This window comes from Chelonoidis abingdonii, chromosome 7, assembly GCF_003597395.2.
Source record: "Chelonoidis abingdonii isolate Lonesome George chromosome 7, CheloAbing_2.0, whole genome shotgun sequence".
NCBI classification, from domain to species: Eukaryota; Metazoa; Chordata; order Testudines; family Testudinidae; genus Chelonoidis; species Chelonoidis abingdonii.
The window spans coordinates 6423589-6448078 of record NC_133775.1 but is presented as its reverse complement, the minus strand read 5'-3'; the positions used below and the strand labels follow the sequence as shown (position 1 = coordinate 6448078).

Here is a 24490-nt window from a genome sequence, read left to right as displayed (position 1 = left end):
GCTGTGTCAGGGTTGGGTGCCAGCTCCCTGCTGAGACCCTGTCCCATGGAGGAATGGGTGGTGGGCTGCAGGGTGATCTCCCACCTCCATGCAACCCCTGGCCTGTGCGCCCCCCTCCCCTCACTGCTGGAGCCTCCACATTCATTTATTGACAAATTCAATTTGCAGATTTATGAACCAGCCTGCGCAGAATGTGCAATATTTTGGGGCGGCATTCCCTCGGGAGCACGCGCTGCTGTGACGTCGCCATTGCATCACACAATGCAGCCATGATGTCATCACCATCGGAGTCTTACACAGCCCCGCGCTGCCATTGGATACGGCCCAGAGTCCCCTCCGACAGCTGACAGCCCGTCAGATGGGAGATACCACTTGGCCCGCCGCGAGCTGGGCTGGAACCTGCCACTTCCGCCCCCCCCGCTAACTCGCCAGACGGTGCTGCGGGCCCTTTAACGATCCCCCCCCCGCTCCTGGCCGGGCGGGGCGAGGCGGGCGCCGCTGGCCAATGGGAGCGGCCCTTACTGGCAGGTGGGGCCGGGCTGAGGCTGAGGAAAGCGGAGCGGCGGTAGCCGCCCCCTTCTCGGCGGCTGAGGGAGCAGCCATGGCCCAGGCGGCGGCGGCGGCGGCGGCAGCGGGGAAGCGGCAGCGGCCCCGAGCGCAGCCCCAAGGAGCGAGGCCCCGCTGAGAGCCGGACACCGACCGCCCGGGCAGGGACCGGGGAGAGACCAGCCCCCGCCCCGGAAGGCACCGACCCCCCCCCCGGGGAAGGGGGGCTCCTCCTGCGGGCGCGGAGCCGCCCCAAGCTGGAGAGCGGGGGCCCGGCGGCGGTGCTGGGAGTCGGGACCAGCCCCCGGCGCCCCCGTCGCCGGGGCCCCGCCGACGCCGCAGAAGAGGATGAAGAAGCGCAAGGAGCTCAACGCGGCTCATCGGCCTGGCGGGGACGGCCGCAGGAAGAAGCTGCCCAAGAAGGGGTCGGGCCACCGGCTGCTGCGCACCGAGCCGCCCGCCTCCGACTCCGAGTCGAGCTCGAGGGCGAGGAGGACGAGTTCGGGCCGCAGGCACCAGCTCCCGCTTCGCCAAGTGAGCCCCCGCCCCGGCTGGGAGGGGGCGCGGGGCTGCGGCGAGGGGATCGGCGGGGCCTGGGGGAGGAAGCTGGGTTATGTTACGGGATGCGGGGCGGGGGTTGGGGAGACTAGAGGGCGGGGGGGATTTGGGCGGAATTAGGGGGACTAGAGGGGAGCTGGGGAGGGAAGTGGGGTGGCCTGGGGCATTAGGGGGTGGGGGCGGGGGGGAAACTGGTGTATGTTAGAAGGGAGCTGGGACGAGTTGTAATGTGGTTGGGGCAGGGGATTAGTTGGTGTGGTAAGGGGGCTGAGGGTTATTTTGGATGTTATACATTGGGTGTGGAGGGGGCTTAAGAGGGTTAAGAGCAGGGGGGCATAGAGTGGATGTAATAAGGGAGAGGAACTGGAGGTACAATTTGGGAGGAGATCAAGGTTATGAGCTACAGTGTAGGATAGGGGTAATTTTAGGGGAGCTGGTTCTGGGCTGTGAGGGTAACTTGGTCTTATCAGCTGGTTTCGTCAGGCTCTGACATATGAGGAATAACCTTTGAAGATAAAAAGGGGTTTGTGCACTCTTTTGTTGACACATTGTTGTTGCCCTGTTGAGTTGTTCCCTGTTCCCCATCTGTCCTACCCCTTAGCTGATCCTAGTTAGATCCATCTTTGTTCTACTTGGTATCAGTGATTTCAGTTGCTCATTTTCTACCCTTAATAATCCTGGCTCCTGGACTCCTAGTTTTAACCCCTTCTTTACTTGTCTCTTCTCAAACACAGGCAATAAGTCTTAATTATCTGTAGCATGGTTCCCTCATGGTTAAGGTGGAGACCATTCTTCCTGCATAATTTCTGTTTCCAAAAGGTTAGGCTGCCTCTAATAGCCTTCATCCCATCCTTTCTTCCATTTGTCCATATTAGACTGTTTTTGTATCCATGTGTAACTCATTACCCATGTCTAGCAGACATTATCTGGCTGGTGGCATTTCAGATAAAGCTCTCACACAGGCACTGACAGGTCTTTCTAATTTAAATTTACTTCCAAGACTCAGCTCTTCAGTTTTCTTAGTTGCTGGTGGTGTTATGTAAGGCTGTCACTGGCTTCTTCCCATTTTTAAAAATCACTTATCTTCTTCCTGGAATCTGACACTTCTGCACCCACTGGGCAGATTAGTCACACACCTAGCTATCTGGTTTCTGAATGAACCAATCCCCTTCTGTCAGAAGAGGGTTTTGTCTTCCGTGTTTCTAATGCACCAACCACTGTAGTCGTAGACACTGCTTTTATTTTTGATGCTCAGGGAATTATCTTCTGTTTCTACTTCTGAGGAAAAAAAGTTCCTCCATCCTTCCTTGCTTGTCTTCCATCTCAACATCACTGGATGACCACAGTAGCTAAGCTTACTGGATTGTTACCAGGTAGTCTGATGACAAATTGATCCTTAACTCTTCTAAAGTAACTCATTTAATGTCTTTTTAGAATCTTTCATTTTGTAAAAGTCAGTAAGGGCAAAATGATCTTTAGAAAGATTTTCTTAAATAAATTGCATTGTCCTGTATGAAAGAATTCATCCTCATACAACTAGTAGAAACAGATCTGAAATAGCTTCTGGTTTTTGTTACATGTGACATCTGTTGCATGTAAAATATCCATGGAGGTAAATAATAGTGATTAGACAGGTTGAATGGTTATCAGTATATGCACATATGATTTAAATGTTATACTATTAAATTTACAGATGAATTGATGCATAGTGTTGCTGTTATGCTAGGTAGAAACAGAAGATACTTCTGCTGTTGAATAAATTCTGCAGTTAAATATTGAAGATCTTCCAACAATAATTTAAAAGATTTTACATCTCAGGATTACAATACTTTAAAAATATCTATTGTCATGTCATATGATGATTGATCAAGTCCTACCCTTTAAATCTACATTACTTTCCAAACAATTAAACTTTAATTTTGCATTGTAACTCTATTGTAGTAAAGCAGGAAACTCTGGCAACAGAAGAATGACAATTATACTAATCATGGAGGAGGAAGCATGTTTTCAGTCTCATGGATACATTTTACTATGAATGCCATTTAAACCAGATTTTCACTGTCTCCCATTAATCAGCTGTTTACACTTGGAAATGCACTAGGTTGATTCTTATCCCCAGTGAAGCAAACTTGCCATTTTGTTAGGGTGTCAGTTAAGTTAACTTGACTGTAGATCTTCTTACACTTAGAATATAGCTGTACATGTCCCATTGTAGATTCATGATCAATTTTTGATCTTTTACTCAGGGGAGAATACCTGCGATGCTGCAAGTTCTGTTATCCACTATGTGCTTTTGTCATTCTGGCTGCTTGTGTGGTAGCTTGCGTTGGCTTAGTATGGATGCAGGTTGCCCTCAAGGAAGATCTGGATGCACTAAAGGAAAAATTTCGATCTAGTAAGTATATCAACCTTCTTAAACTGAATAACTTAGATGTTTTTTTACCCTAGCTGTTGGGAGAAGGTAAGCTGTGTGTACTATCCTGTGCTTCAGATTGTCACAAGACAAGATCTGGATAGACAAGGTCAGAACCTCGGCTGTCTACTTGTTTTTATGGAGATTTGTATACATCTTTCTTAGAAACAAAACGTGAAAATAGTTCTCAAAAATACCCAGAGGTGTATGGTCTGTGGACTGTTAAAGATTAACATGATTGCAGCACTGTTTTTTAAAAAAAGAAATAAAATCAAACTTTCCAAGTAGTCTTAAGGGATTTTGACACATTAACTTTCATTAACTTTAATGAAAGATGTGTGAAAATCCCTTTGGCTGCTTTAAAATAACTCAGCTTCTTTTCATGTCTTTGAATGCTGCCATTATTTATTGCTTTAGTACAACTTTGGCTATTTCTGGGTATCTTTCTAAAACCTGTAACTCATTACTTTCATTTGAAATTGCTCACTCCAGGACCCATTTTTCTCATCATTATCTTCATCTCTTGTTTAAAACTAATAAGCAGTTGATAATTCTGTACTTAAAGGAACTTAGGTTTACATGAGGCATTCTATTTATTAGTCTGAGTCTTTCTTTGTTCACTCATACAAGGTTGACACAATTGCAGCACGATCAAATCACATCCCTGTGCATAGACCTCCCTCAAACAATTAAGCTTGTCCCCTCAAAGGGATATTGCTGGAAAATCAAAGTATGAACTCTCACAGGGCAAGAAATACAGAACTATCTTGTTACTGTTTATTTGTATTACAGTAGTGCCTCAAGTTCCCAGCCAAGTTTTGGGCCATATTGTACTAGGCGCAATGTACAAAAACACAGAAGACAGTCCCTTCCTCAAGGAGCTAACAGTCGAAATAAATAAGACAGATGAAGATTCTGAGAGAGGAAAATTTTTATTCACGTTTTGCAGATGGCACAGAGGCACCTTGGCAGGGTTAGGAATTGAACCCTGATCTCCTGAGTCTCACTGAAGGGCTGTAATTACAAGACCAGTTTTCCTTTTTGTTCTGTTGAGGTCTATTTTTATTTTAAGAGTTTCATTGTTGTTCCTATTGTACATTCCTGGTGTTGCATTGGGAGTATGCTCAGTAAACTGCTTCTGATAACCAAAACCATCTCTGCTTTACTTTTGTTATAATTACAGAGAAACATAGATTCTTACGGGCACGTTCTTATAACATGACCATATCCCTTAATTAGTGTTTTCCTTTTGATTTAAATGGTAGATGGTGTATTTTTTATAATTATGACTTGTATGCAAAGTGGACATGATGATTTCTGCCATGAAAGCTGCTTCAGACATCGTGTAAGAAAAAGGATTTCACACTTATGATTTTTTTCGGTATGATATTAAGAAAATTCAAATGAAAAATCTCTTGTAACTTCAGATAGGTTTTTTTTTTTTAATCTGACAACTTTTCACTAAAGATACATGGTCGGTGAGGTAATATCTTTTAGTGAACCAACCTGTGTTGATGCAAGAGACAAACTTTTGAGCTACTCAGAACTCTTCTTTGGGTCTGGGAAAGGTACTCTGAGCATCACAGCTAAAAGCAAGGAATCTGTTCCACCTTGTATTTAGCTGTGATGCCTGGAATGCCTTTCCCAGACCTGAAGAAGAGCTCTGTGTAACTCAAAAGTTTGTCTCTTGCATCAACACAGGATTGGTTCAATAAAATATATTACCTCTCACCCACCTTGTCTCTAATATCCTGGGACCAACATGAATACAGTAACACTCTGCCTTTCACTAAGACAGTTTTAGGTCAGTTGTCAGTAGTGATGCTTAGAATTTATATAGTACTTAATCTTCAAAGCATCATTCAGGCTTTAAATAGGTCACTTAAATGCATAATAATAAACACATGAAAATAGGGGAATCAGTAGCATTCATTAATGTGAAAAACTTTTGCAGGGTTTCCTGGAATAGTAAGTAGGAGTGGGAGGACAAGCCATCATATTTCAGTGTGAGCTCTTAAAGTGAAAAGCATAGAAATGCAAAGGACTCTGTCAGAGTGTTTAGGTAAAAACGTTTACTTTCTTTCTAAAGCTATTTTATAAATCCTGATTTACCTATAAGAGCTTCTGAATAAAACACTGTTTGGATCCTGAGGAGTCCATACAGATCTATTATAATCCTTGATCAGGACCCAAAAATGTTTTTTCTTTAAACAAGTTATGAAAAGTAATTTTTTTTAAATAAAAGCTACATAAATATTGGTATATTTTTGAGCCCAAAGAAGTAGGCAGCTAAATGTGGGAAGGCAGCCTTTCAGGATGAGGAAAGTGTGGGACTAGAAAACAGAAGTGTAGTGGGGCTGCCACCCTTTAGGGCTTTAAGGAATATCAGCACGGCATATAGTAATCAAGTACATTTATTTTCCTTGGAGAACCATAAAAAGTCAGTGGGAATGGCTGTTGTTAATTTACTTTTTCTTTTGGGCCCTTTTAAAAATCCCCATCTTAAATTCTAAATAAAAATATAGCTTTCCTGTGGATCATAAATCCACAGGATTCATTGCACTATTTTTTTAAAGGTGTGCTGTTTACTCTTTATTTACAAGTTTCTCTTTAGTCAAGGAATTTTCTGTTTGCCAACTTGTTTTACAAGCAGACTTTTTTAGTGTGTAAGTACATGCGTTTTTTATAAAGGGAGCTTACTCTGTTCAGTACTTCAAGTTCCTTCAAGTGGTATGAAATCACCCTAATCTTTTTGGAATATTCTTCATAGTCAGCAGTCACTCTGTATGTTTGAATCAGGGATTGGGGTAAATTTCATATGCTTCTACGGTGAGAGTACAATTCCTGGCAGTTCTCCTCACTTACTCATTTTGCACAGTTTCTTTATTGCATCAGTTATTGTATATGCTCCCAACTATGATGTAATAAGAAAATAGTGCAAAATGATTGGACTATCTGAAGACATTCTAAAGATTATCAGAAATAACCATAATACAGAGATACTGTAAAGTGCTAACATAGTAGACTCTCTAGTTTTTGGCATTCTCCAAGCATCATGTGTTGGATCCTGTTGGGCCAGGAGCTGTCAATTTAAATCAACACACTATTTCTGGGTTGATTCTGAATATAGGAGGATTATACAGTGGAGGATGTTACTTGCAATGTTCTCCAGCTACTGTAGATGTCACTGCTTATAAACTTGTGTGTTAGCTTGTATAATTTTCACATCTTAGTTTGTTTTGCAGGATTATTCAATTTTTCATTTTTTTTTTTTTTTTTTTTAGTGGAATCTTACCAAAAAACATCATTCCAGGAGATCCCCAAATTAAACGAAGATCTGCTTGATCAGCAGAAGCATCTTGAGAAAATAGAGACTGGAGACATGGGACTAAACAAAATTTGGATAAATATCACTGAGATCAATAAACAGGTAATAGGAACAAATATTTAATATTGAAAAATATTTTGTGAAGTATTTTCAATGTGTTAAATAACTCTGCCTTCTTGACTTTACTGTGTGTTTACACTTCATATGAAAGTAAGAATGAAAATGAACTGTTTGATACTTACAAACATGCTAGCACTCAGTTCTATAAAGACTTAATCTGAGAAGTTATATAGATGTAGGCTGAAATTTTCAAAGCTGGCTAAGGGATTCAGACACTACTCCATGTATTTTTTTCATGGCACATATATAGCAAAATGCCTTAGTCAGCTTTGAAAATTTCAACCTGAGCACAGTGTCATGGATCAAAAATAGTAACTGAATATTATTCATCTGGGAGGAAAAGTTTAAAGGAGATAGCCTAAGGTTGACATTGCTTCATCTTTGTGACAGAGATAATTGTGCAACTTGTCCCTAAATACCTGACATGAGGGCAGCCCCAAGTGTGAGGGGGCTGTTGGAGGTGGGAATTAGCATACCTAATTACATCAGAAGCTGGGGGATGAAAGATATCTAAACCGCAATCTGTCTCCTGTTTATAGTATTGCAAAGGCAAATAAAGAACTCAATGCCTCTATTAGTATATAACATGCTAAAAAAACTGAGTCAGGTTCTTAGCGGGTATCAGTTGTAGCTCCATTGAAGTCAGTGGCACTAGTCCAGTTTATACTAGCTGAGGAACTGAGCCTTTGAGTTTTATCTAATTTTAATTATAGTTTATTCATAAAACGGGCAGATAAGAATCTTAGTGAAGATAAAGGTGTCTTTTGTTGGCAAGATGGAGATTTAGATTCTGTCAGTGAAACTGATTGTTTTCAAAAACAATTTAGCATTGGATAACGTCACTTTGAGCCAGATTTTTAAAGGTGTTTAGGTGCCTAAACATGCAATTAGGTACCTACTGGAATCTCTAAATTTTGAGTGTCCTAGGCACCTATCTGCATCCTTAGGCACCTAAATGCCTTTAAATTTGGCTCTTTGGCACTAATCACTTCCAAGTTTTCAATTATTTTATAGTTGGCCACTTCAGGCCAGTCTGATAGTCAGCCTAATTCCCCATGTATGGAGACATACAAGGGATTTGCTAATTTCCATCACGGCCAGCTTACTGCTAAACCAATATCTTTGCCTTTCCTCAGCTTGGGAAGCTGCACGTATTTTTTTACAGGAGCAGGCTGAATTTATCTGTTTAATAACTGGATTGTTAAATGGAAGGACTTTGTACTTTGTTCACTTCAACTGCAGAGAAGTATAAATTGCTTTTAAAGTGACGTGTTTAGCAAATGACCACAACTTGTCAATATTTTTACTTGCTAATTGACAATTTTGTAGCTTGCATAGATCATGTTTATAAGACAATTTTAATGATTTAATCTTTTTACTTACTCAACTTCTGGTGCATTATTTATAACTAATTTTTGAGCTAAACTATTTTGCACAAATTCTTAGTTCTACTTTCAAAACTTAAATCTGTTAGTCTATAAGTTGTCACGGGACTCTATTTCTTTTCATAACTTAGTTTTTCAGTGTGTTATGTATCTAGCTCCCATTTTTTGTAGCTGTTTGAAGTGCATATTAAGGGAAGGACAGACACAGGAAAGTTGAGCATTTTGTTGTAACAGATACTGTGAATAAGCATGCTAACCAATATGGAACTAGATGATAGTGCATTTCCTGCTTTTAAGCAATTACTGCTTAAGTAATTTTGTTGGTCTGTTAAAGGAAATGAATTGTATAGCAATAGGCAAATACAAATGGAAAAAATTTATTGAAAACAAATATATAGGCTTTAGTTCCTATGATTCTTACAAATAGAGCAAAGTTTTAAATGGAATGTAAGGAGTAGTATTCATGTCTCATGTACTAGAGCTCTTATATAGGCCAACTTACAGTATTAGTTGTGTGTGAGGGCTGGTCTACTGTTGAGGGGGTATCGATCTAAGATACACAACTTTAGCTACGTGAATAGCGTAGCTGAAGTCAAAGTATCTTAGATCGATTTACCTCAGGTCCTCATGGCACGGGATCAACATCTGTGGCTCCCCGTATCGACTCCGCTACCGCCGCTCGCTCTGGTGGAGTTCCGGAGTCAACGGGAGCGTGTTCTAGATGAGATGCGATAAATCGATCGCTACCCGCTGATATAGCGGGTAGTCTGGATGTACCCTCAGTTGTGTTCAGTGTAGTATTCTATTTCTAGTTAATAATTTGACCCCCCCCCATTACACTAGAATCACAGCCCCTCACAATCTTTAAAGTGTGTCTCTTCTCAGCACCCCTGTGAAGTAGGATGGGCTCTTATCCCCCATTGTACAGATAGTGAACGGAGGCCCAGACTGAGTTACAAGCCCGAGGTCACATAGGAAGTCTGTGGGAGAGCTGGAATTGCACCTGGGATTCCCCAGTCCCAGACTGGCATGCCAGCCACTGGGCCATCCTTTTCTGGCTCTTCTTTTTCAGGTGACTGCCAGGTAAAATAAAGTACTTAAAATATCGTACAAAATCATCAGGGTGTACGGTGTCATATCTGAGAGTTCGCTGAACAGTGGAAGTGCAAAAATATCCCGTTTGGACACTTCTGTTAAGGCTTTGCATTTAAAAAGTTTCTATTAATAAAAAGGCATAAGATTCTTTCCTTTTTCAGGTTGCAGTGATATGAATAAAGTAACACAGTAGAGAAGATGTTTCTTCATAGGTCCTATTTTCAGTCACTTGTATCTCATCCAAACAATCAATCTCTTATGCTAGTTCCCAATCCTTATTATTATAATTTAACCAGATGTTAGTGCCACAACAATGACTTTCCGTGTCTGTCTTGTATGCAGATTTAATGTGAAGGAGAAGATAGATATTCTGAATAGTAAAGGAGGGTAGCAATCCATCCAAACAGAAGCAGTCTAAAGAGTGAAATTAACCTGATAGATATACCACAAATTCTCTTTCAAATTCTAAGGTTTGTGGTAAGGATTTCCCTGTGACTTGAAGGGCCCAGGCTGATTAAATTCTTGCATTTGGTTTTATGAGAAGGTGTTAATAGTGTTAGAAACATCAACCATTCCACATCTCCTTGGTGGTGAAGACTGGTTGGGCTAGGGATTCTGCGCACTTCTAAGAAAAATGCATGGCCTCAAACAGTTGCTTGTGTTTAATATCAGTCATAAATTAAAGTAACAGTCATTAGAGGGAAGATTGAAATAAAGTTGCTGTGTTTACCAATTCTAAGTACTTTTCTCTGTTTTTAGATATTGTTTTTGACATCAGCAGTAAATCACCTCAAAGTCAACATCAAGTCTGCTTCTGATTTGATTACTCTTCCTGTTACTGTAGAGGAACTTCAGAAGGTAAGTATTATAAACTGGCTTTTAGTGAACATCACACTAACTCTAAACTGTAGCTGATTGACTAGTTTCCAAATATTTCTGGAAACAGCAGTAACTACCAGAATCTCTCAAAGATCTTATGACTCTGTGAAATACTGTTAGCTTGCGTCCATTTCAGTGGAGCACCTTTAGTGTCACGCTCAGTGATCCTTAATGTATGCTAGAATATGATAGAGAATTTGCTAGACACATTTTAATTGGTAAAACAATAAATATATCTCCCATGAAATGGGTACATCTTTATGTTGATTTTATATGTATATTACCATTTGCACTGGTAATCTTCCTCCATTCACATGTACATGAAAGGCTTGGCTTTGTTTTATAATCCTTGCAACCCTCAATCAATATTTATTTAGCTTTCTTTGGTGGGAAATGGAAACAGATCATTTTTGGAAAACCTTCTTAAACTTCAAAAGTAATGTAATTCTCTGTATGGTTTATTTTTATATTAACAGGTTGAAGTGCAGAAACTTAGTGTCATTTATCCTATAGACTGAAGTGACGATATGAAAGCCCTCAGGGTATCGTGTTTTCAGTATATGCATAGTGAAATTTATTAGGAAGAATGGTCAGTGTACACATACTAATCAGAATTTCCAAGTACAGATCTGCCATTTTATGTTAATGGTTTTCATAAAGCTATTAGCTGACTAAATTTAAATTGATTGGTAAAAGTGTCCTTGGAATCATACAAGGTAAAATTATCCAAGCTACTTTTTATTTTAAATTTTCACTATTTTTAGCTCTTTTTAAAAGTAGCGGACACACACCCCTCTTGTGGTCAGAGTTCTTGGAGAGCAGGGTTCAACGTGTAGAGAATATTTCCAGGCAGTTGATAACCTCCTGAAGGACTAGCTAGATGGAAACAAGTGTAACTGTACATGGCTTTAACTATTATAGTGGTGGTTTCTGTGGCTCACGCCTTAGCTGAACTTTCTTTCAAAAAGAGGAGCTGGCTTGTTCCCTGAGTTAAAGTGGTTGCCTGAACTTTCCCAAGGTCCACATTAGCAGTTTTGTTGGAAGAATATTTATATTATGGGAATACCTAAAGGCTACAGGTGGGATGAAACCCCATCATGCTGACAGTATCCAAGTGGAAGTCTTGCAGTCTACAGACACCGAGTAAAGGTCTGAGATGGGAATACAACATACAAACAGATTAATGTAATGAAGAATTGGCACAGCATGGTTGGTTACATTGTAGGGGTTTTGTTTTTTAATTGAAGTTAGAGATAGGTGTAGGGATTAGGAAAGAAGGGGAAGAGGAGAATATTCATAGCTAGTCACCTGTTTTGATGTGGTCAGGAGACTCTGTTTTGTAGGCATTATATCAGAGATAAGTCTTAAAGTAATCTTCCAGGAGCCCAAGGGCTGCACCTAGTTTGCATAAAACAGAAGATTGCAATCTCCCCAGTTTCCCCATCGCTGCCACCACCACTGACTTCAATATAGAACTCTGGTCTGTAGGGCTGCAGGTTCCAGCATGCAATGCTCCATTTTTGAGCGGAATGACAAGGCTGCATTTCATACTGGAACAAGTGATGCTTGGTCACATCTCACTAAAGTTGAAGGCCCAGGTGACAGTAAGATGGAATTTTGGGAGCTGAACTGGGTTCCAACCCTAAGCTAAGGTATTAGAAATAGTGGCATCCATTTTCACTCTTCTCCTGGATATCCTCTTGCTTGCACTCTTACATTTGGTAAGTGCAGTGTAAAATTGGAATCCTGCCAGGAAGTACATTATGCCTTAACTTTATTTTTACATAAAGTGCTGGAAAAACACTAGGAATTAAATAAAATTGTTTAAATTGTTTTTAGGTTTGACAGCTAAAAAAGTGGTGAAATTCTAACCTTAAAGCTTGGTGTCCTTCACCTCTCTCTGTATGTACATTGCAACACATTGGATCACTCAAGAGGTTGCTGCAGTGCTTAGGTGGTATCATGGTTTTTGAACGCTCTTGTGGAAAAGTGTATGTGGAGCGTCTTAATTTTTGTCTTTGGGTGTTGCTTTGTTTGCTAGGGAAACTGCTACTAACCCCTGAATTGTATTTAAGAATATTTTAAGCCTCCTCCTCCATTGCAGTTAATGTTTCTGAAAGCAATGAGGAGCCTTTTTTTATACTGTTAAACAAGCCTGAAGAATTCCTTTACTGTATCCGGGTTCCCCCTGCAGAAGGGCACTTGGTTGAGGGGAAGTGGTGAAGGCACTGTTGCTGGGAGTCCTGACTTCCATGAGAGTGGAGGGGATGTATTCTGTGTGCTTGTATTGGGATTTACAAGAGGAGAAAATGGTCAAGTTTCCTGAGAGTTGAAGGTGAATAATGAGGTGCCTTAGTGGATATTTACAAGGGAGCTCCTCCACCTGTGTATGAGTTGCTGCCTGGAAGAAGCTTGTTTGAAAATCTAAAAAATGAGTGATAAAGGCTGGGGTTGTTGGCAGAAAGGAGATGAGGTCAACATCTTAATAGGGTACAAGGGAGAACAGGCCATGATGGGCTTAAAAGTGAAGATTAATGGTTCATATTTGGTGTAGGGATGCTGATATTAAAACTGCACACAGAAAAATTAGATTACTTTTCATCTAAGTACTGCTTAACAGCTCAGGAATACTTAGATTCCTGCAGGAGGAGTATGCCCCTATATATCCCCTTAAATCACCCACATGAAAAATGGAAGAATACATGTGGATGGAGGTTATATTATTCTTCCTTGGCATTAAAACATTTTGAGCAAAGACTTAGGATAAAATGACTATTATAGTCTGCAAATGCAAATCTGAATATTCCAGTTCATCACTTAGGTTTCTGGCAATCTGGCTGCGTGGCATTTAATTAACAAAACATTGTTTTGCAAGTTGGTCTTTCAGATTCTGCAGTTGAGGACAGCGGGAATTTATTAGGTTGCTATTTCTGTTTTCAGAGCGTAGCTACTATAGGTAGCACTCTAACCAGTGTTGCTCATGACGTTGACGCTATGCAGGTGACAATTGAAGAACACAAGAAAACCACAGAGAGGCTTCAAAATGATTTGGTAAGGACAGTGCTAATTTAACAGAGTTAAATATTAGCTACATAATCTGTAGTAAAGCTTAATGTGGAACTTGAAAAATAATAAATAGTTAAAGATCTCTGCAAGATGCTGGCTAGTATAATAATATAATAGCTAATAGTCTTCATGTGACATCCATTATACAGTAATGAGCATATTTTCTTGATGCCAAAATCACCATAGTTTTGCAGGACCGGAAATAGTGGTTGCTCACTATGTGTGGGCGTCTCAGGAGGGCTTTACGCCACCTACGTGCTGCAGAGTATAACTTATTGTGGCTTTCAGAACAACAACTGGAGAGCAGTTGGGATTGTGGTTGTGTTGGAAGTGTGCTGGGGTGAACAAGCCCCTCACTTAAATCAAGGTGCATACATAAGAAATACAGGTTCACTAATACCAGCTGAAACTCTCAAATAGCTGAACCTTTAGAAATCTTAATTTACTTTTTAAACATTGTCTTTCTGCCATAGTGGGAACATTTGTAAACTAACTTCTCCTGCTGCAGCAGAAAACACTTCAAGAACACCATAATGCTAATTGATTTGTTCACTTCTACTAATCCTATTTTTCTTTTATAACAGGGTTAACTCTCTAACACTGACAACCAGAGATTTTGTGCAATGTATTGGAAAATAATGGATACTGATTCTAAAACTATGCAGTTCAGTCATAATTTCTTAACTGAAATGTGTATCAAGTGCATGTGTACTTTGAATGCTGCACGTGACAGGGAAAATGGCTGATGTATGGCCACTATTTTAGTGAAACTTAAGTCTGGACCCTACCTATTTAACAGAACAGAAATAGTACACTGTGCTTTGTACTAGCATACTTAAAATATTCCATGCACAACCAACCTATGGTTCAAAATGTGTAATTCTTGCAGGTATTTTAGTAAAATATCGAAGTTATGTCTACAATCTTTGTCTAGCCTTGAGTTTTCGTAGACATAACAAAATATTTATTAACGTAACTTCTGCTTCTTTTGTCAGAATGAATCCATTAAAGAAAGAAGGATATCTTCACTTTCCACCACTGTCAGTCCAAGCATTAGCAATAAAAATCAAACGGAGAATTGTAAACAGGTATTTCTTGCTTTGCCATTAAATGCCAGCAGCATTGCAATGGGTAAAAGTACAATTAATGTTTTCCCTTATGCTCTTCAGTATTGTAATATGATACTATGAAGTGTGATACTATGTTCATGTCGAGGTTGAACTTGAATAGAATCCATGTAAGCCAAATGCAATATTATAATATTTCTGTAATGTTTTCCCATAGTAGTGTTTCTGCATGTAACTCTAGATGGATCTTTATAGTACCTCCTTAAGTGGCATTTTTCATAGCTTTACGAGGAGTACAGTGTGAGTGCACTGCAAAGGCTTAGTGGTGGTTGAACAAGTTAAGGGTGTATCCTGTAGTAGAAGTGTGATTAATGAGTTAAGGACTTGAAATAGAACCTGGCTTTAATATCAGGTGCTTGCCTTTCAGCTTGAGCAAGAGAGGGAGAGGCAGGTGATGAATCATTCTGAAGGTGGTGTAGTACAGAAACAGGGCTTCGGAAAAATGAGTGAACTGGGCATATGAATAGATGAAAATACCTTGGGATGGGAATGAAACCAGTGTTTGTATTTTTAATACAAACAATGCCAACTTCAGAAGTAAACCTTGTTTAAACAATGCCTAGTGCTTAAGCTTTTTGTCTAGTACAGTAATTGTGTCTAACCTAATTTGCATTGAAAAATTAGGTTAATGCACGCTTCAGTTAACTGCATGGCACTTGTAATCAGAGTATTGATTGGCAGCAGTGGGTTTTAGCACTAGGAAATCCAATTTTCAAACTGCAAAAGGCTAAAATGACTCACTCTAGTCTTCCTCACTGTCAGGCAATTCCAAATACACAGTATTTTGTGTGGTTCTGAGGCTCTTTGGAAAAGGATACTTGATTGAACTGGGCCATTCACTGGTTCATTAACTGAAATAATGCTGTGGCAGTGTTTCCAAACAATCGTAGTGGGATAACACAACTTGTTCTCTTTTTATTTCAGGATAACCAGTTCCTGCATGCCACAGTAGAAGAGATAAATGCTTCCTTAGTGGTATACCAAAAGCTCAATGATCTAAAGCTTCTAAGTGTAGATACAGCAATCAGTAATATAACTCAAAGGGTTGCTTGGTTAGAAAGCTCTGTGGTTACTGTGAATACGTTGGAAAACAGAGCAAATTTGTCCACTAGTGCGGTAAGTGCTCAGTGACCACGGGTGCCTACTTGCCTCAGAGTGGCTGAGGGTGCTTCCTGTGCAGCAGTCCCAGTCTGCAAGAGATTAGGGAGGCCTCTAACTGTACTGGGGATGGCCTACCCCAGCGGTTCTCAAACTATGGGTTGGGACCCCAAAGTGGGTCACAGCCCCATTTTAATGGGGTTGCCAGGGCTGGTGCTAGAATTGCTGGGGCAGTGGCTGAAGCCAAATCCCCTGGGTGGCGGGGTTCAGGTTACAGCCCACCTGCCTGGGGCTGAAGACCTCTGGCTTCGACACCCCACCACACCCGAGTGGTAGGATTTGAGCTCAGGCTTTAGTCCTGCTTTCCAGGGTACTGTCGTAATTTTTGTTGTCAGAAGGGGTTGCAGTGCAACAAAGTTTGAGAACCACTGGCTAACATAAAGGAAATGTATCAAGCTAATGCTTTGGGAGGCATAATATTTGATTTTAAAGGAAGTTGCACGTTTCAGCTGCTGTTCAGGTATCCTAAGTGGCAACCTTAAGAACAGTTGTGTGCTGAAATAGAGACAGTTCTTCCACCATCCCATTAAGAATCTAGGCCAATCCCTGAATGCTCCTACCTAGGACTGCCTCTGTGCTAGGGTTTTCCGAGGGTTTGCTTTACAGTAAGGCTATGCTGATGCTACAGTGTGTAGAAATTTAATTGTATAAGTCTCATTAATATTAAGCCATGCAGATAAATTTCAGGGCTGAAATTAAATTTTAGGACTACATAAGGTAAGATTTCCAATGCCATATTTGAAATTTGCATTTAAATACACTGTTTAATCCCATCTTGATCTGCAGGGTCTTGGTGGTTTATTGGAAAGTAGAACATGTGGCCAAGTCCATGCAGGAGATCTTGCAGAAATGTTTCACATAGTGTGGTAACCAGAATTAACCTCTTAATATTAATGTGGTTCTGGTATATATTTGTTGTAAGTTTGATTCTGTCTTACTGCTACATGCCGTCCAGTTTGAAGAAAGCAAACTTCCTTACAGAAGACTTTAAGCAAATATCTAAGCTCTAATACTCTCACCTTTTTCTTCAGGTGGGTAATACAACTACCTCCCCCAAAGTGGAAAGTCAAGGTCAACCAGAGAATGAAACTGCTACAGAAAAAGCACAGAATGCAAAGGTAGGTAAAAAACTAAAATCAGTGTTGATTAGTAGATCATGCCATTAGTCATGTTAAATCACATTTATTTGGTTCACTCTGATACTAATACATATTTTCAAAGACAATGAGGTAGCAGAGTAACCTTCCCATAGCATTGTGTGTGCAGGAAATTAGTTAAGATGGAAGTAAAACTAGTAATAGGGTAAGACCTGCCATCTTGAAATCTGTGGAAGCAGCATGCACATGAGTAAAAACTCCAGGATCCAGGCTTCCAGTAACTACATCTCCCTCTGTAACTTGCCAGGATAGCTGCATTCAACTGGGATATTGCAACTGAAGGAGCATTGATGGAGACTGAGGGGCCAGGGGCTGGGTCGTCTTGGCAGACAGCCCTTGGCACATCAACTCTTTACTAACAGAGATCAAGAATGGCATGGCATGTTTTGTGGCTCAGTGAAAGCCTTCCCCCTCAAGTAACAAACTCTAAAGACTAACTGGGAGCATCTCCAATAGATAAACAAAAGAACACTCTGATTAAGTAATAGCAGCTGAAGTGTTGTGGGTGGGAGTTATTATTTCTGGAAAACAGTTTATTCCTTTGTATTTACTATGTAAATAGTGTTGGAGGGTAGTTGAATGCATTGAATCGTAGAATATTAGGGTTGGAAGAGACCTCACGAGGTCATCTAATCCAATCCCCTGCTCAAAGCAGGATCAACACCACGCATAAACAATGCTTGTGCACTGGTTTAAAAAAAATAACCTGTGATTATCTGAGTGATGCTTGCTGAAGAACAAATACCTTCAGTAACTCTTATGTAATCTTGACTTACATGTTCAGTCTGTGAAGTAAGGGCCAGAGAATAGATACATTGAGTAAAATGTTTGAAAGGGACCGTGTGATAAAACTTAGCTTAGATACTCTTAAAAGGAGTTCAGATGGATAAAATAATTCCTAAGATTCAGTGAGTTGATGTAACTTTTATAAACAAGATCCCAAGTTCAACTGCATGTGGTGGTGGAGTTTTAGTACGTGGCTTAAATCCTGTGTTCGCTATAAGAATTAGCGAAATAGGTCCTATGTGTGACAAACTTGCTCTATATAAAGGTCTGGGTATTTTCAGTTCATTTGTCAGGGATTTAGTAAATTATAACTCCTGCATCCCACTACGGCAATCGTTACTGCACAAATACTTAGAAAATAAGCAGTTGGAACAATGCTGTCCAGCTCTACTAATGTGTCAGAAGCTTATTCTGTGTTATGTTGGGAAAATATAGTAAATGAAGGCTTTAGTCAATGTTTTAGACACGTTAAATTTAGATACAAAATAGTGGTAAATAAAGCACTGGGGAAAAAAAATTTGTTTAGAAAAAATAACGCAAAAGAAATATTTTTGCCGGTTTTTAGATTCAAGTTCTGATATTAGAGACTAATGTGTTGCATAGGAATGAACTTTGATGGGATATAGTTCTCGGAAGATTTTTTTACCTTCATAATCAACTAAACCTAACTTGGCCTGGAATTATGTAGGCTAAAAGTTTACCGATCTGTTGTAAAGTGAATTCTCTTTACCTGCTGTGCTGTACCTGGTGAAGAAAGGTTGCTTATAAGAAATATTTTCCTGTTGCTTTGTGTAGAAAATAGAAAATGTAGATCCTCAGGTGTCAAAACTAAGAGAGAAGCTTCAGCTGATCAATGCTCTGACAAGCAAGCCAGAAAATGAAAAATCTCTTGAGGCATCAGTAAAAGGTGGGAATATTGTAGTAATTGTATAATTCAGAGATTAAGTAACCAAGGTGAATAATTAATAATTTCTTAAGATCTTGGTCAAGGAATATGGATGTTCTTTAAAATAGTAATCGTAAAATCTATTAATAGTAATAGTAAAATCTATGGTACTAAAACAGAACTCTTGCTTAGTGTTCAAAATATAACATGGAGAAATTAAGTGAGGTTTCCCATGGTGCTTAGAAGGGCTCCTAAACTTGTGCTGTGTAGCATTTCCATTTATGTAGATAAATATGTAAAAGCAATACAGGCATGGAATGAAATGATGTTTATCATCAGGATCTATTAAACTATCATACAGTAATTTTATCATTTTAATACTAATTGGTGCTCAGGAGCCAAATTAAGTGTACTGCTTTTTCAATAAAAGTTAGTGCTTTTAAAAGTTTAACATAATGCCAGCGAGACTTACAGCTATACCACTGCACCTCAGTCCTGAACTTCAGTATCTCTGCTATTCCAGTCCTGAGTAATACCAAATGTGTGTCAAATGGCCACTCTTTACTGTAGTAGAACCTTGCTAATTCTCATCTAATTGGTAAACTTGACAGTTCCTTCCAAAAAGTCTCTTCATTTACTGGGAAAGAGATAAGAAGATTAGTGAGACCTATGTGGGAATTGCCATGCCAAATCAGGCTAATGGGCGATCCCCAAAAAATTTAGCACCAGATCTAGAGCAAGAAACCCTGAAGTGGACAATTACGGTATCTAGCCATTAGGAAATTTTGTTCTTTAACCTGCTTAGCTAGAGAGCTGCATATGCCCTGAAGTGCACTCATACTGCAAGTGTTCTTTTCACAGTGTACTAATGTACGTTTCCTAGTATAGCATGAAGTATTAAGCCCACATAAGTATATTTTGTAAGACAATTAGGTAATATGCTATAGGATGGCTTGTTCGCTTACTTGCGGTTTCTCGAAGTTAAATCTCTAATGGGTCTCCCTACTAGTAGTGAGATACAGCAAAATCTTGCTACACTTTGAAACTAGCAAACCACTCTATAGTACATTTGAACCTAGTCTTTGTACCACTGGTCTGTCTTGTTCCAGGCTATTGCTGTTGATTTTAATTGTGTTAAAATTTATAAAACTAATATAAAATAACTTCTAACAGGTGGAAAAATGCAGACTGCTACATCAAAGCCTACAAATCTTCCAAAACTTCTATCAAAATCAGTTGGAGGCAACATGGAGAGAAATGGACACCCAAGACGCTTGTCGTTACCAGGAATTGCCACCATAAAAGGTACGTGTTGGTTTGCCTTTGATTTGCATAAACACTCCCTGTCAGTGCAGACTAATAGACCATGAATAGTTGTGGTATAACATAGCTGAGGCAGAATATGGGACAGTAGTTCTGGAAATGGAACATACAAAAAGTATGTTGACAAGTCCAACGGAGGAAGGATAGATGGAAGAAGACGTGCTTTAGCGATTTGGAGGAGAAGGGGTATTAGCATGAAATGGGAGAAATGTTTTGAGTGTAAGGTATGTCCTGAAAGATACATAAAACAGGGTTGGGGAGAACGAGATAGGAGGAGGAATGGAAGGTGTCAAGGGCACAGGATATAGCTGTAAAATGGAGCAAATTAGTATTTAGATAGAACTAGTTTAGCTCTTAAGTTGGCAAAAATATAATGTTTTAGCTTCAGAAAATGTGCTGAGAATAGCAACACTTGTCCCTCTGTATGATCTACATAACAAGTACAGAAACTTTGAATTAAAGTTTAAATTTAATTAAATTGTCTCAGGGAAGGTAAACTAAGTCTGCATATTTCTATCAGTGTTTGGTTGGGGGAGTGGGTTATTAGAAATAGCGATTAAATGCTTTTGTGTTCAGATTTACGAAGTGGATTCCAACTAAATAAATTCTACACACTTTCAACAGAGCTTACGCTTGCTTTCTGAATTTTCATCATTACTGGCTTATGCTTTGTGTTTAATGTATTGTATGTATACAAAGAACATCTTATAAAGTCTCATGTAGTTTTCCAGGCTTGCAGGGGACCATGCAATGTAGTAAAACAGGAGCAGAACTTGTACTGTAACATTGTGTAATTAAAGTGCTTGCTGCTTAAAACTGTTTGTCCTTCTTGCAGATCTTCAAGATTTGTTTGAAAAGACAGATCAGGGCATTGGTGGAAAGCTATCCTATGAAGATCTCCAAACTCTGGTTGGCTTGGCAATACAAGAGCCACAGAGCTTTAAGGAATTTGATACAGATGGGGATGAAAAATACTCATTACCAGAACTGAGATTAGCTTTAGGTGTATAGCATACATATTTAGAAATGCAGTATTGATGAACTTTACTATAGCTATTGAAAACTGCAAAAGTTATGTCTGCACTTTGCCCAGCATCCTTCAGATCTTTGGAGCTAACTTTATGTACATGTTGCCACCTTTTTAATTTGCGTTCTTTGGATATATTTAAAGATTTTTTTAAAGATTTTATCTATGTCATAATGTTAAGAAGTTCCTTCAAAATTCCAGGAAGATCGTAAACTCAAACTGTTAGGAATCATCAGCCAACATTTTCTTTCCCTTTAAGGGGCATTCTTGTATTTAAATTGGAACATGTGTACATATAGACAAACCCATGTTTTATATTTCACATAGATTTGCCTTAAATTAGAGAGCTGCACTTTATATAGAGCCAGAAGAAATCAGTCTTTTAAAGGTAGGCCTTTTCTGCTTGTAAATATTTGAAATAGAATAAATTATGCATATTTTAGGGAGGGGGGTGTTTTCAGGGCTGTGTTGATGACCATGCTGATTTGTAAACCATAAAAATGCAGATAGTCTGGAGGCAGAGGGTATTTCAGTTTCCACTTGGATTTTAAATGGCCAGTGCATCCAGGGATGGTATTTGAGCTCAAACTGAGGCAGATGCAAGGCATGATTTCTCATGCCATCCTACAGAGGGCTTTCATTTTAAGAGGCAAAGATTGAGAAATTTATTTTTGTTTTACATCCTGAGCCCATCAGCATAATGACATGACTGGGACTGGGTAAGGGACCCAGTTCAGTGTTTCCTTTTAACTTTGTTGCATCTAGGGTTATAATTTGTGGGAGGAGGGCGGCTATAGGGGGGAAACTATTGGACCATTTTAACTGACGCTTAGTTTAAAGCAAGCTTGTTCCCTGAGGCGGCTGCTGGTGGCTGCCATCATGACAAGGTAACTTGCACCCCTGCTACGCTCCATGTACCTGGCAAGCTTACAAGTGCGATATTGATCTCCCTGACTGGTCGTGGTGTTATTTTTAAGAGCTTGACACTCCCAGTTTCTTCCTTCTAATATTGTTTCATGTTATTAGTCAGACCAAGAGCAGTTTGTTTCTAAACAAGCCTCTTTTTGTGCTGCAGTGTCTCCAACAGGATGGGAAAGCCTATAATAAAGAGAACTTGGATGCAGTTTCCTTGCTGCATGAATGTTCATAGTTCTGAGGGTCTTAGATGACTGCGTATTCCTTTCATTCAAAGGGGGACAAAAGGCAGGTGCAGGGTAAGATTGTACAACATATATCTTTTTATTGATGAGTGCAATATACATTTTCTTTACTATAGGTACTGCTTTGACCTTGAAACAAATATCCACACCCAGAGAAGAACATACTAATATGTTCATACTATAAATATTATGAATCTAAACTTGAAGACCGCAATATCTAGAAACTTTTTCTGGAACATGCCAAAAAGTCTTTTGCAGAACATAGTCTCCCACAGGCCAGATCAGGGACAAATTAGACTTTATACAAATCATTTCATGGGCCACAAGCATAATTCATAGCTCTTTTTTTGGTCATTTAAATATTGATTTAGTGGACTGTAAAATATACTGATGGTCTATTGACATGGGCTATCTGGAAGTCTGTTCAGTTAGTTTTATGTGACTTTGAATGGGATGCTTATAACTTTACAAGGAAATATTCTCTGGAAGTAGTCAAATCAGTGAAAGGTTTAGCAAAATGGAACCCTTTCCTAGGTTATCTAGTCTGTTTCACCATCACTCTTCTGTTCTGTTTTGGGCATGTTTGCCCAACAGGGAGATGCTTTCACTGATGTGAAGTTTTGAAATGCAGTATAACCTGGCTTCTAAGACAAGTAGAAGTCAACATTTCCTCCTTTTGACTAGTTTCCTCACCCCTTTTATACACTTCTGTATAAATCCCTGAACCAAATAAAAATTCTAGCAATAAAAAAATAACCATTCTGGTATTTTATTTGTACATTCTGTATCATAGTTGTATGCCAGAATTTGCACGGTATTTTTGGAAGGTTTATTTGTATGAAACAAAACTTAGGTAAAAGGTAAAACTTAGAATTGTCTATAACCGCAACTTTAAATGTTTTCCTTGTTGCAGTTTGTTTTAATTTTGCAGAGCTCTTCTGTGGTAATGAGAAATCTTACTCAAACAAAACTCTCTGGAAAGAGTGTGTGGATCTCCAACCTCTAGTATTTTTATGGCCTGTATATGGCATTGGTACTGAATTGATCAATTATTGAGGCGCTAAGACATGAGACCATTCTGTAGTGCTGGTTAACCTTGGTTAATGGGCATATTGGATACATAGTGCCATCTCTAAGGTCATTAATTGGCATTGTCACCAAGTCTGCAGCCTTACTATGATGATGGAGTAGACACATACAAGGAATTTAACAAAATAGGGTCATTTTAAAAATACAGTGAATTATTGTTCATTGCTGACTAGTTCCTTTTACATTTAATTTTGGCCTGCAGGCAGCCATCCTAATCTCAAAGTATTGCTCAGCTTTCAAATGCTCGAGATTTGTACTGCTTCTCAGTTGCCGCTGATGTCATCAATCCATGTGCTGACCTTGATTTGTTAGGTGAGGCACCAGCAGATTGTTGCTGATAGTCCAAAGACCTTATCTACACTACTGTTGACAAGTCAGTGGTAGCTGCAGGTATGTTAAACACTTGCCTAGAGTTGCTCTGAGCAGGGTGAGATGATTGGCTGGCTGGTCTACATTTCCACCACCTGGCACTAGTGGGAAATCAAGCCAAAAAGTCTAACAGTCTAATCAAGCCACAGTTAGTGTGACTTTTTTAATCATGTTCTGTCAGTGATGGGACTTAATGCTTCCCCCCACAACTAGAACAGCTCTTCCAAAATGAAACAGTGGGATCGTTCATGGAAGATACATGAATCCTAAATTCTAGTCTCTCACTGTCCTTAACTCCATGGATTCCAGTGGCGTTACTCTTTACTTACCCTAGAAAGGCTCAACCATGGTCACTAGGATGCAATACTTAAAGGAAGATGCTGCCAAGAAGTACCAGTGAAACTTTCTTATACCTTGGCTAGTGGAAGCCCAAGCAGGAAAGGGTTAAGTGTGAGAAACAGAGGTGGGTTTAAGGAGATGGGTATACTTTGGGAGAGCAGATGGAGAAATGGACTTGACAGAAGTCTTGGCAGCCGTGGAAGTTTGAAAAAGATTGCTTCTAAGCATTGGGAAAGGGACAGGAGAGAAGGTGCATCACTTTATTGAATGGGCTTTTAAAATCGTTCTGACTTTCATGCTCTTACCTTAGTGATATAGACTTCTGTTTGAAAATACCTATGTGAGAAGCCTCTGGACTCTCCTGTTAAACTAGTGCTAAAGGATTGCACTGGTGTAGGCAACTGGTGTCCAGGATGCTTAAAAACCCATTTTATAGGTTATCCTATAATTGTAAATAATTACCAAGTTGTTGTGCAGTGATTTTTTTTTTTGTAGTTTTGTTTCCATATACATTATATTCTTGCCTGCTAATTTGTTTTTAAACTTAGATTTACTAAACTCAGATTTTAGACTCAACAGTGTATAAGGACCATTTTGTTAATTTTAGTTTACCTGACCTTTCCTGTACAATAAGTGAAATCTTGGCTTTATTTGAATAAAGTTGGACCTATTTTGGAAA

General features: G+C 39.5%; 1 protein-coding gene across 1 annotated transcript; it reads left to right on the top strand.

The window, feature by feature from the left end:
- The first annotated feature begins 838 nt into the window (after positions 1-838).
- Positions 839-24490, top strand: EFCAB14 (EF-hand calcium binding domain 14). Its single transcript, XM_032805061.2, is given in 13 exon segments — positions 839-1032; positions 1035-1050; positions 1053-1080; positions 3351-3499; positions 6802-6947; positions 10205-10303; positions 13265-13375; positions 14386-14478; positions 15442-15633; positions 16707-16793; positions 18414-18525; positions 19678-19809; positions 20663-24490. Coding segments are annotated over 13 exon segments (1479 nt in total). The 5' UTR covers positions 839-894; the 3' UTR covers positions 20839-24490.